A 13,165-nucleotide genomic window follows, 5' to 3' on the forward strand; every position below is an offset into this window, starting at 1 on the left:
AGACTGAGAGAGAGAAACAGACAATAGGGCCTAGGCTGTCATTGTAAATAAGAATTTGTTCTTAACTGACTTGCCTAGTTAAATAAAGGTTAAATAAAAAAATAAATAGAGAGGGAGTGTGAGGGTCATTACCTGTTGTTTGTGTATGGATGTTGATCTGTGTGTGGTCAGTTTGCCCCATGGCCTCTGAATAGATACATTGTCTCGTGTGTGTTTGTGTATTTTAGTTATCTCGGCCATGTGTGTGCGTTTGTGTGTGTACGTGTATGGTTAACTGGCCAACTCATTTACGGGAAGCCCATTGGTACGTCAGGGAGCTCAGAGGAAGAGAGGGTGACTGGCTGGATGGAGATCGTTACTCACTCAGGGTTTTTCTGCACAGAAAAGTAATGGGCGGGCTTCCTAAGCATTTTTTTATCCAAACAGTAAATCGTAATTGAAAAATATTTTCAGTGTAAACTTAAAACAGCAAATGTTATCTCAGCCACATGGCTAAATGTGTAGAATTTCAGGAAATGTGCTTTAAATATTGTCACTGTGGCGAACAGAAGGGCCGAATACAACCAGACAAATCATGCCTCATACTGACTAACAATGTCAATAGCCTTAATTGGCAATTGGCAGCCCAGATTGCCTCTGGAAGAACACAAACAATGATTGAGACTCATCCGTTTCTTGTGATGAGACATTTGTAGAGCTAGAGTTTTTCCCTGACACAATGTCCTGACCAGTTCTCAAACATCTAGCCTGATCATTTCCTTGAGTGTTTCGAAGTGTAATTGCCTAAATAGATAGAGATGATTGAGCCTCAAAATAACCCTGATATGATCTCCTCCTTGATATGTCTGACCAAGTGTCTGTCTATCCCCAACCTGGGTTCAAATACTATTTGAAATCTTTCACATACTTTGAACGTTTGCTTCAGCTTGCCTGTAGACTGCCAGATGGGCGGAGTTTACAGTTTTGGTACTATTCTATTGGTCCATTAAGCCAGGCAAGCTCAATCGAGCACAGATAAAGTATTTGAAAATGTCCATGGCGGTGTGTTTGAGATCCCAGTTTAGTGTATTTCCCAGTCTGTTGACTTAGTTACTCCTCTGCCGTCCCCTCGGCCCTCTCCCTCGGCCCTGTCCTCGGCCCTCTCCCTCGGCCCTGTCCTCGGCCATCTCCTTGGCCCTGTTCTCGGCCCTGTCCTCGGCCCTGTTCTCGGCCCTGTCCTCGGCCCTCTCCCCGGCCCTCTCCCCGGCCCTGTCCTCGGCCCTGTCCCCGGCCCTCTCCGGCCCTCTCCCCGGCCCTCTCCTCGGCCCTCTCTCCCCGGCCCTGTCCTCGGCCCTCTCTCCGGCCCTGTCCTCGGCCCTGTCCTCGGCCCTGTCCTCGGCCCTGTCCTCGGCCCTGTCCTCGGCCATCTCCTCGGCCCTGTCCTCGGCCATCTCCTCGGCCCTGTCCTCGGCCCTGTCCTCGGCCATCTCCTCGGCCCTGTCCTCGGCCCTGTCCTCGGCCATCTCCTCGGCCCTGTCCTCGGCCATCTCCTCGGCCATCTCCTCGGCCCTGTCCTCGGCCCTGTCCTCGGCCATCTCCTCGGCCATCTCCTCGGCCATCTCCTCGGCCATCTCCTCGGCCCTGTCCTCGGCCATCTCCTCGGCCATCTCCTCGGCCATCTCCTCGGCCATCTCCTCGGCCCTGGCCTCGGCCCTGTCCTCGGCCATCTCCTCGGCCCTGTCCTCGGCCATCTCCTCGGCCCTGTCCTCGGCCATCTCCTCGGCCCTGTCCTCGGCCATCTCCTCGGCCCTGTCCTCGGCCATCTTCTCGGCCCTGTCCTCGGCCATCTCCTCGGCCCTGTCCTCGGCCATCTCCTCGGCCCTGTCCTCGGCCCTGTCCTCGGCCCTGTCCTCGGCCATCTCCTCGGCCCTGTCCTCGGCCATCTCCTCGGCCCTGTCCTCGGCCATCTCCTCAGCCCTGTCCTCAGCCCTGTCCTCAGCCCTCTCTTCAGCCCTCTCTTCGGCCATCTCTTCGGCCATCTCCTCAGCCCTTGGCCTCTAGGTGCCATGCTGTTTGTTTTCATGGCTCCATAATCTAATTTCTGATCCGAGGTGCTTTATCCAAGTAGTATTAGCAACTCCCCACTGATGTGATCTAAGATCTCATAGCATTTGCGCGCACGCCGCTCTTCATATGACCACACTCCGCTGACATAGCTATCGCTTTCCTAGATAGTTCGACCTCCTTGGGCTGACGTCAAATTACCAGAATTTTGTGGTTTTTGTTTCATCTTAATTTTACCAGGAAGTTTCTTGATGTTTGAACGTCTTGTTTGAGGGAGATCTAGCAAGTTTTTAGCATGGGAATAGCTTATCATACATAGTACATAACTATGGATACCAAGACAATTCAAAGTATCAAATACTTAGCAGCATAATAAATATTTGAAAGCAATCCTTGTTATCCTTAAAAGCATATCATATGGTCATTCACTGTTTACGATGGGTATTGCCTTCCTATGCTCTTGTTCTTGGCCTAACATTCTTCTAACCAGCTCTCCTTGACTCAACCTCACCTGACCTCAATTTTATGTATTTTGCTTTCACAGGATCACTCTCCCCTGTCTTGTCCTGTCATTGGCCCCTGGAAGACACCATCTACATCCCACCCCAACCCCCTTCCCCCTCCTGGGTCTACCCCCCACGATCCCGCCAACCCCAGCCCTGTCCTGTGGTCCCCCCCTGCCCCCACCACGTCTGCGGAGTGGGTGCCAGCCCCCTCCCCTGGGGGCAGCAGTGAGGAGCTGAACGAGCCTCTGGACAAGGCTCTGGAGAACGATGCGGAGGGCGTGTGGAGCCCTGACATCGAACAGAGCTTCCATGAGGCCCTGTCCATCTACCCGCCCTGCGGACGCAGGAAGATCATCCTCTCCGACGAGGGAAAGATGTATGGTACGCCCAACCCTTTTCCCATCTATTCCCTGGTTTTATATGATGACTGACTATATGCTGTCCCCTCAAACGTTCATGTACATACACTCTCATGGACCTTGAAATTGAAGATATGCCAGTTGTATCTGCACTGACCACTTTCCCTCACAAATAAGGCCTACATACGTATACACACATTTACTTCACACACACACACACACACACACACACACACACACACACACACACACACACACACACACACACACACACACACACACACACACACACACACACACACACACTTCTTATGAGTTGTGAGTGATAAATGGCAGTATCCCAGAGTACACACATAGTTCCACACACCCTCTCACTACCACCACCACTCACAGCACTCTGGTTCACACAACATGCTGGGTTTCTGCCCAGCTGTCCCTCCCCTCCGTCCACGTGGCTGAGTAGCGTGTGATGGCACCATGGATGTCACACGCCTCTCCATGCTGCTACTCACGTTCTGATTGATACTTGACCAAATCCGCTCACCTTCCCTCTCTCCCTCAGCCATTTCTGTACTATACTAGTATTCATTGACATTTTTGTAATTTAGCAGACGCTTTTATCCAGAGCGACTTACAGGAGCAATTAGGGTTAAGTGCCTTGATTTGAACCAGTGACCTTTCGATTACTGGCCCAACACTCTTAACCGCTAGGTTACCTACCGCACTATTCGATTACATAACTATGGTGAGGGCATGTTATTTACCCCGCTTTGCCATATCTCATTGTCAGACATACATTACTTAATTTCTTGTTGGCCTTCATACCTATGTTACGTCATTGGCTTTTAAGTGTTGCAGTCCAATTAACATTTTGGAATAAAGGTGAAGAAAAAAAGTTATATGCCATGATAAGGGAAAATATTTAGATAAGCAATGTGTTTCGGACATACTATCACGTTTCAGGTAAGACCCAAATGCAGACTGTGTCGAAGTAACAGTGTTTATTACAGCAACAGGGGCAGGCAAACGACAGGTCAAGGCAGGCAGGGGTCAATAATCCAGAGTAGTGGGGCAAAGGTACAGGATGGCAGGCAGGCTCAGGGTCAGGGCGGGCAGAAAAGGTCAAAACCGGGAAAAACGGGAACAGAGGGCAGAACGCTGGTAGGCTTCACGAAACAAAACAAAACTGGCCACAGACAGAGAACACAGGTATAAATACACAGGGGATAATGGGGAAGATGGGCGACACCTGGAGGGGGGTGGAGACGAGCACAAAGACAGGTGAAACAGATCAGGGCGTGACACATACGCAATGTAGAAGGATTGTTTTTTCTACCATAAAATGCTGTTAGTACTATGGAGTGCTTATAGACCCTTCAGAAAGCCATGAAGTGACCTGGAAAAAGAAAGGTGGAGGAATATGTTTCATGATTAATAACTCATGGTGTGATAGTGGTAACGTACAGGAAGTCCTTTTGTTCTCCCGATCTGGAATATCTCACCATCAAATGCCGACCGCATTACCTCCCAAGCGAATTGCCTTCGGTCATCACCACTGCCATGTTCTCTATATTCCCCCCCAAGCCAACAACGCTAAGGCTCTCAAGAAACCCTACTGGACTGAAACCGCAAATCCTGCGGCCGCATTTATTGTAACTGAGGACCCTTTCCTGCAGTCAAATAACCCAAAATCGCCCTCTTGTGGCCTCATGGGTGGAAAGTTATTACATTTTTTCATAATTTCATCTTTAAACTGTTTTTTTTTTTTAACAGCTGAAAATCCGGTGTTTCTATGTCAAACGGTTTTGTTATTTTTCAGTTTTCTAGTGCCTCCATCACAGTCGCACTGTTTGATGCAATCTTTTGCAGTCGCAGGTTTGACTCGAGTGCTGCTTGAGTTCTCCGTAACAGGTCGATGGCCTCTGTCTGTGGGTAGAGACTTGAGCCCATCATCCACATAGAAATGTCTCTCCACGAACTGTCCAGTGTCTTCTCCGTGGTCTTGCTCAACTTCTTGAGCGGCTCGCCTGAGCCCGTAGACGGTGACGGCAGGAGATGGGCTGTTGTCGAAGTTGTGGACCTTCATCCTGTACTCAATTATGTTTTTGTGATGTCATTGTCTCTGTACCATAAGATTCTCAGGTAGTTTCTGTGATCTCTCACAACAAAACAATAAAGCATCTGTTGGGTATCTGCCGTTATTGTTACATGTTTTTTCCTGAAGCGGATGAGAACTCCCAGAAGACTGTTGTTTAGGTCTGTGCCTGTGAGCAGCATGTTGTTGAGGGAGAGACCATACTGCTGTGCATTAGAGTCAAAAACTACCCTGATCTGACCCGACTGGTAGACCCCGAAGGTCGGGTGGTACCAACACTCTTCTCCATCCTTCAGTGGGTGTGGGTGCTGGCTCTGCATAGTTGTTTAGGAATATATTCTCCATGAAGGTGACAAACTGCTCTTTCATCTCAGGCTTCTTGTCCAGGCTTCGGTGTAGAGGTGAGACGGGTGAGCGCCTGTGTGCGATTGTACGGGAGAGGTGGCCTGGGTACTCTGAAGGGGAGAGGAGCTACCCAGCTGTGTGTCTTGTCTTTGTGGAACTCTTTGTCCATAGTGTTTAAAAAGACTGTGTCCTCAATGGAGAGAGCTCTCTTGTTGTCGTTCTCTGTCCTGTTAAACACTGTGTGTCCAAGTTTGTCTTCAGCTGCTTTGTGAATAGGGCTTTCCTTGAATGTATGGGAGAAACAATCTAGAGCTCACCTTTTCTTTCAGATGAATGTAGATGTGACATGATGGGAGGAAGGAGGGCCATTCTCCAATACATTTGTTTTGAAGCTGTTCACGATTTGGCTTGTGTGCGTTTCCCAGGCATACTTCACCCACTAGGACCCAGCCTAAGTCGAGTCTCTGAGCAAAGGGGGCATTGTGTGGTCCATTGATTTGTTGTCTCACTTTATGTACTCTGATGATGTCTCTCCCAAGCAACAGAAGGATCTGGGCACTTTGACCAAGCTCTCCGGTGCAGCCAGTGCTGAGGCTGCCTCTCTATGAAGGTTTAATGCATCTAACTCCGCCGTAGTAGTTGTGCCAACTTGTCTCTTGCCTTCTTACTGTACTGTCCTCCTTAAAACCTCTTAGGGCGCATGAACCGCTAGCGGGACACCTACGACAACATCTGGTGAAATTGCAGAGTGCGAAATTCAAAATACAATTTTTTTAATATTAAACATTCATGAAAATACAAGTGTCATACATAATTTAAAAGCTTAACTTCTTGTTAATCCAACCGCGTTGTCAGATTTCAAAAAGGCTTTACGGCGAAAGCATACCATGCGATTGTCTGAGGACAGCGCCCCACATCAAAATACTTTTTCAACCAGCACAGGCGTCACAAAATCACAAATGGCGATTAAATAAATCACTTACCTTTGAAGATCTTCCTCTGTTTGCAATTCCAAGGGTCCCAGCTACACAATGAATGGTCGTTTTATTCGATAAAGTCCTTCTTTATATCCAAAAAAGTCAGTTTAGTTGGCGCCAATGATCTCAGTAATCCACTCGTTCAACATGCATACAAACGAATCCAAAAGGTTACCTGTAAAGTCAAACGATGTTTCTAATTAATCCTCAGGTACTCTAATATCTAAATAAACAATCATATTTAAGACGGAGAATAGTATGTTCAATAGGGAAGATAAATAACGAAGAGCGTGCACCTCATTCACGCGCCAACAAGACTACTTTTCTATTGAGACACTACTTGTTCATTTTTCAAGAAACAAGCCTGAAACCCTGTCTAAAGACTGACATCTAGTGGAAGCCATAGGAACTGCAATCTGGGTCCTATCTATGTGTATATCCCATAGGCTAGCATTGAAATGGCCTGTGACCTAAAAAAGAAATACATTTCCGGATGGACTTTCCTCGGGTCTTTGCCTGCCATATCAGTTCTGTTATACTCACAGACATTATTTTAACAGTTTTAGAAACGTCAGAGTGTTTCCTATCCAATGCTACCAATTATATGCATATCCTAGCTTCTGGGCCTGAGTAACAGGCAGTTTACTTTGGGCACATCAGTCATCCGAAATTCCGAACACTTCCCTGTATGCCGAAGAAGTTAAAATCCATTTTTATGCAATTTTTCTCGTAAAAAAGCGATAATATTCCGACCAGGAATCTCCTTTTAGCTAAACTGAGGAAAGTAAACAAAGCTTTCGGTCGATGCGGGCACGAGCCTGAGTCTCACAGTACTGTAACCAGCCACTACCCAAACGCGCTACTTTGTTTCAGCCAGAGCCTGCAAAGCCACGATTCAGCTTTTTACCGCCTTCTGAGACCCTATGGCAGCCGTAGTAAGTGTCACGGGACAGCTAAGATCCTCACTCTTCAATAAACAGAGACAAGAAGAACGACACCTTGTCAGACAGGCCACTTCCTGCCTGAAACCTTGTCAGGTTTTTGCCTGCCAAATGAGTTCTGTTATACTCACAGACACCATTCAAACAGTTTTAGAAACTTTGGAGTGTTTTCTATCCATATGTAATAAGTATATGCATATTCTAGTTACTGGGTAGGAGTGGTAACCAGATTAAATCGGGTATGTTTTTTATCCAGCCGTGAAAATACTGCCCCCTAGCCATAACAGGTTAAGGTGTACGCAACCACCATTTCACATCCAGCCAAACTCCAATCAAGAACTGAACCAGTCAGGGATAGGCTTTCCATAAACCTCTAATTTTAAGGTTGAAGCGGTGTGAAAAGGCAATGCTTGATGCAGGCTTAAGAAGAATGGCAGAAGATAAACAGCATTATTGCATCACTCTTTTCCAACAATGAGGCTGAACTGCATAATTTTCTATTTCATGTTTTACCACCAACAAAGAAGTAGGACATCATAGTACACGCTAGCTGTGGCTATACAAAACAGCCAATGGATGTCACCAAATCAAAAGACGCTTGGCCAAAAGAATAGAAGGCAGAATAATATAAACTCAGCTGTCAACTGCGTTTATTTGCAGCAAACGTAACATGTGTAAATATTTGCAGGGACATACGATTCAACAACTGAGACATAAACTGAACAAGTTCCACAGACATGTGACTAACAGAAATTGAATAATGTGTCCCTGAACAAAGGGGGGAGGGGGTCAAAATCAAAAGTAACAGTCAGTATCTGGTGTGGCCACCCGCTGCATTAAGTACTGCAGTGCATCTCCTCCTCATGGACTGCACCAGATTCGCCAGTTCTTGCTGTGAGATGTTACCCCACTCTTCCACCAAGGCACCTTCAAGTTCCCGGACATTTCTGGGGGGAATGGCCCTAGCCCTCACCCTCCGATCCAACAGGTCCCAGATGTGCTCAATGGGATTGAGATTCTGGCTCGTCGCTGGCAGAACACTGACATTCCTGTCTTGCAGGAAATCATGCACAGAACGAGCAGTATGGCTGGTGGCATTGTCATGCTGCAGGGTCATGTCAGGATGAGCCTGCAGGAAGGGTACCACATGAGGGAGGAGGATGTTTTCCCTGTAACGCACAGCGTTGAGATTGACTGCAATGACGACAAGCTCAGTCCGATGATGCTGTGACACACCGCCCCAGACCATGACGGACCCTCCACCTCTAAATCGAATCCCGCTCCAGAGTACAGGCCTCGGTGTAACGCTCATTCCTTCGACGATAAACGTGAATCTGACCATCACCCCTGGTGACACAAAACCGCGACTCATCAGTGAAGAGCACTTTTTGCTAGTCCTGTCTGGTCCAGCGACGGTGGGTTTGTGCCCATAGGTGACGTTGTTGTCGGTGATGTCTGGTGAGGACCTGCCTTACAACAGGCCTACAAGCCCTCAGTCCAGCCTATCTCAGCCTATTGCGGACAGTCTGAGCACTGATGGAGGGATTGTGCGTTCGGGCAGTTGTTGTTGCCATCCTGTACCTGTCCTTCAGGTGTGATGTTTGGATGTACCGATCCTGTGCAGGTGTTGTTACACATGGTCTGCCACTGCGAGGACATTCAGCTGTCCGTCCTGTAGCACTGTCTTAGGCGTCTCACAGTACGGACATTGCAATTTATTGCCCTGGCCACATCTGCAGTCCTCATGCCTCCTTGCAGCATGCCTAAGGCATGTTCACGCAGATGAGCAGGGACCCTGGGCATCTTTCTTTTGGTGTTTTTCAGAGTCTGTAGAAAGGCCTCTTTAGTGTCCTCTTTAGTGTTTTCATAACTGTGACCTTAATTGACTACCGTCTGTAAGCTGTTAGTGTCTTAACGACCATTCCACAGGTGCATGTTCATTGAACAAGCATGGGAAACAGTGTTTAAACCCTTTACAATGAAGATCTGTGAAGTTATTTGGATTTTTATGAATTATCTTTGAAAGATAGGGTCCTGAAAAAGGGACGTTTCTTTTTTTGCTGAATTTATATAACAGCTCAAATAAGCAAAGAGAAATGACAGTCCATCATTACTTTAAGACATGAAGGTCAGTCAATACGGAAAATTTCAAGAAGTTTGAACGTTTCTGCAAAAACCATAAAGTGCTATGATGAAACTGGCTCTCATGAGGACCGCCACAGGAAAGGAAGACCAAGAGTTAACTCTGATGCAGAAAATAAGTTCATTAGAGATTGCAGCCCAAATAAATGCTTCAAAGTTCAAAAGCAACAGACACATCTCAACTAGAGGTCAACCGATTAATCGGAATTGCCGATTAATTAGGGCCGATTTCAAGTTTTCATAATAATCGGAAATCGGTATTTTTGGACGCCGATTTGGACGTTTTTTTTTTTACCTTTATTTAACTAGGCAAGTCAGTTAAGAACACATTCTTATTTTCAATGACGGCCTAGGAACAGTGGGTTAACTGCCTTGTTCAGGGGCAGAAGGACAGATTTTGACCTTGTCAGCTCAGGGATTCAATCTTGCAACCTTACGGTTAACTAGTCCAATGCTCTAACCACCTGCTTTACATTGCACTCCACGAGGAGCCTGCCTGTTACGCGAATGCAGAAAGAAGTCAAGGTAAGTTGCTAGCTAGCATTAATCAATCACAATCACAAGTTAACTACACATGGTTGATGATATTACTAGTTTATCTAGCCTGTCCTGCGTTGCATATAATCGCTTAGGTACACGTTGCTCCAACCATAAACATCAATGCCTTTCTTAAAATCAATACACAAGTATATATTTTTAAACCTGCATATTTAGTTAATATTGCCTGCTAACATGAATTTCTTTTAACTAGGGAAAATGTGTCACTTCTCTTGCAAACAGAGTCAGGGTATATGCAGCAGTTTGGGCCGCCTGGCTCGTTGCGAACTGTGAAGACTATTTCTTCCTAACAAAGACAGCCGACTTCGCCAAACGGGGGATGATTTAACAAAAGCGCATTTGCGAAAAAAAGCACAATCGTTGCATGACTGTACCTAACCATATTCATCAATGCCTATCTTAAAATCAATACACAGAAGTATATATTTTTAAACCTGCATATTTAGCTAAAATAAATCCAGGTTAGCAGGCAATATTAACCAGGTGAAATTGTGTCATTTTGCGTTCATTGCACGCAGAGTCAGGGTATATGCAACAGTTTGGGCCGCCTGGCTCGTTGCGAACTAATTTGCCAGAATTTTACGTAATTATGACATAACATTGAAGGTTGTGCAATGTAACAGGAATATTTAGACTTAGGGATGCCACCCCGTTAGATAAAATACGGAACGGTTCCGTATTTCACTGACAGGAAAAACATTTTGTTTTCGAGATGATAGTTTCCGGATTCGACCATATTAATGACCTAAGGCTCGTATTTCTGTGTGTTATTATGTTATAATTAAGTCTATGATTTGATAGAGCAGTCTGACTGAGCGATGGTAGGCAGCAGCAGGCTCGTAAGCGTTCATTCAAACAGCACTTTTGTGCGTTTGCCAGCAGCCCTTCGCAATGCATTGCGCTGTTTATGACTGCAAGCCTGTCAACTCCCAAGATTAGGCTGGTGTAACCAATATGAAATGGCTAGCTAGTTAGCCGGGTGCGCGCTAATAGCGTTTCAAACGTCACTCGCTCTGAGGCTTGGAGTAGTTTTTCCCCTTGCTCTGCATGGGTAACGCTGATTCGAGGGTGGCTGTTGTCGATGTGTTCCTGGTTCGAGCCCAGGTAGGAGCGAGGAGAGGGACGGAAGCTATACTGTTACACTGGCAATACTAAAGTGCCTATAAGAACATCCAATAGTCAAAGGTATATGAAATACAAATCGTATAGAGAGAAATAGTCCTATAATTCCTATAATAACTACAACCTAAAACTTCTTACCTGGGAATATTGAAGACTCATGTTAAAAGGAACCACCAGCTTTCATATGTTCTCATGTTCTGTGCAAGGAACTTAAACGTTAGCTTTTTTACATGGCACATATTGCAGTTTTACTTTCTTCTCCAACACTTTGTTTTGCATTATTTAAACCAAATTGAACATGTTTCATTATTTATTTGAGGCTAAATTGATTTTATTGATGTATTTATTGATGTATACACGAGAGAAACCTTATAGCTGTGATCACTGTGGGAAGATTTCATATAAGTGTTCATTCAGTATTGTTGTAAATGTCATTATTACAACAAATAAATACATTGTAAAGAAAAAAAATAAAGAAAAAAAAAAATAAAAACCGGCCGATTAATCGGCATCGGCTTTTTTGGTCCTCCAATAAATCGGCATCGGCGTTGAAAAATCATAATCGGCCGACCTCTAATCTCAACATCAACTGTTCAGAGGAGACTGTGTAAATCAGGTCTTCATGGTAGAATTGCTGCAAAGAAACCACCACTAAAGGACACCAATAATAAGAAGAAACCTGCTTGGGCCAAGAAATACGAGCAATGGACATTAGAGCGGTGGAAATCTGTCCTTTGGTCTGATTTGTCCATAATTGAGTCTTTGAGATGTAGAATAGTTGAACAGATGATCTCCGCATGTGTGGTTCCCACCGTGAAGCATGGAGGAGGAGGTGTGATTGTGTGGGGGTGCTTAGCTGGTGACACTCTGTGATTTATTTAGAATTCAAGGCACACTTAACCAGCATGGCTACCACAGCTTTATGCAGCGATACGCCATCCCATCTGGTTTGTGCTTAGTGGGACTATCATTTCTTTTTCAACAGGACAATGACCCAACACACCTCCAGACTGTGTAAGGGCTATTTGACCAAGAAGGAGAGTGATGAGTACTGCATCAGATGACCTGGCCTCCACAGGTCACCCAACCTCAACCCAATTGAGATGGTTTGGGATGAGATGGACCACAGAGTGAAGGAAAGGCAGCCAACAAGTGCTCAGCATATGAGCTCCTTCAAGACTGTTGGAAAACCATTCCAGGTGAAGCTAGTTGAGAGTATGCCAAGATTCTGCAAAGCTGTCATCAAGGCAAAGGGTGGCTACTTTGAATAATCTAAAATATATTTTGATTTGTTTAACACTTTTTTGGTTACTACATGATTCCATATGTGTTATTTTATAGTTGATGTCTTCACTATTATAATGTAGAAAATAAGACAAATAAAGAAAAACCCTTGAATGATTAGGTGTGTCCAAACTTTTGTGTGTGTGTGTGTGTGTGTGTGTGTGTGTGTGTGTGTGTATGTGTGCCGAAAAGCTATTTTAAAAAATCGGACTCCGCGATTGCATAAAGGAGTTCTGTATCTATAATTCTTAAAATAATTGTTATGTTTTTTGTGAACGTTTATCGTGAGTAATTTAGTAAATTCACCGGAAGTTTGCGGTGGGTATGCTAGTTCTGAACGTCACATGCTAATGTAAAAAGCTGGTTTTTGATATAAATATGAACTTGATTGAACAAAACATGCATGTATTGTATAACATAATGTCCTAGGAGTGTCATCTGATGAAGATCATCAAAGGTTAGTGCTGCATCTAGCTGTGGTTTTGTTTTTTGTGACATTATATGCTAGCTTGAAAAATGGGTGTCTGATTATTTCTGGCTGGGTACTCTGCTGACATAATCTAATGTTTTGCTTTCGTTGTAAAGCCTTTTTGAAATCGGACAGTGTGGTTAGATTAACGAGAGTCTTGTCTTTAAAATGGTGTAAAATAGTCATATGTTTGAGAAATTGAAGTAATAGCATTTCTAAGGTATTTGAATATCGCGCCACGTGATTCCACTGGCTGTTGAGTAGGTGGGACGATTTCGTCCCACATACCCTAGAGAGGTTAAATAAAAAAAAATCTGTGTACGC

At 45.2% G+C, this 13,165-nt stretch overlaps 1 protein-coding gene across 1 annotated transcript in view; it reads left to right on the top strand.

The window, feature by feature from the left end:
• The first annotated feature begins 2,460 nt into the window (after positions 1 to 2,460).
• Positions 2,461 to 13,165, top strand: part of LOC106584453 (transcriptional enhancer factor TEF-3) — a 35,568-nt gene continuing 24,863 nt past the window's right edge. Inside the window, exons 1-2 of the mRNA XM_014169810.2 lie at positions 2,461 to 2,484; positions 2,588 to 2,930. Coding sequence (XP_014025285.2) covers positions 2,461 to 2,484; positions 2,588 to 2,930 — 367 coding nt within the window. The remainder of the gene's footprint in view (positions 2,485 to 2,587; positions 2,931 to 13,165) is intronic.

This window comes from Salmo salar, chromosome ssa23, assembly GCF_905237065.1.
Source record: "Salmo salar chromosome ssa23, Ssal_v3.1, whole genome shotgun sequence".
Lineage (NCBI taxonomy): Eukaryota > Metazoa > Chordata > Actinopteri > Salmoniformes > Salmonidae > Salmo > Salmo salar.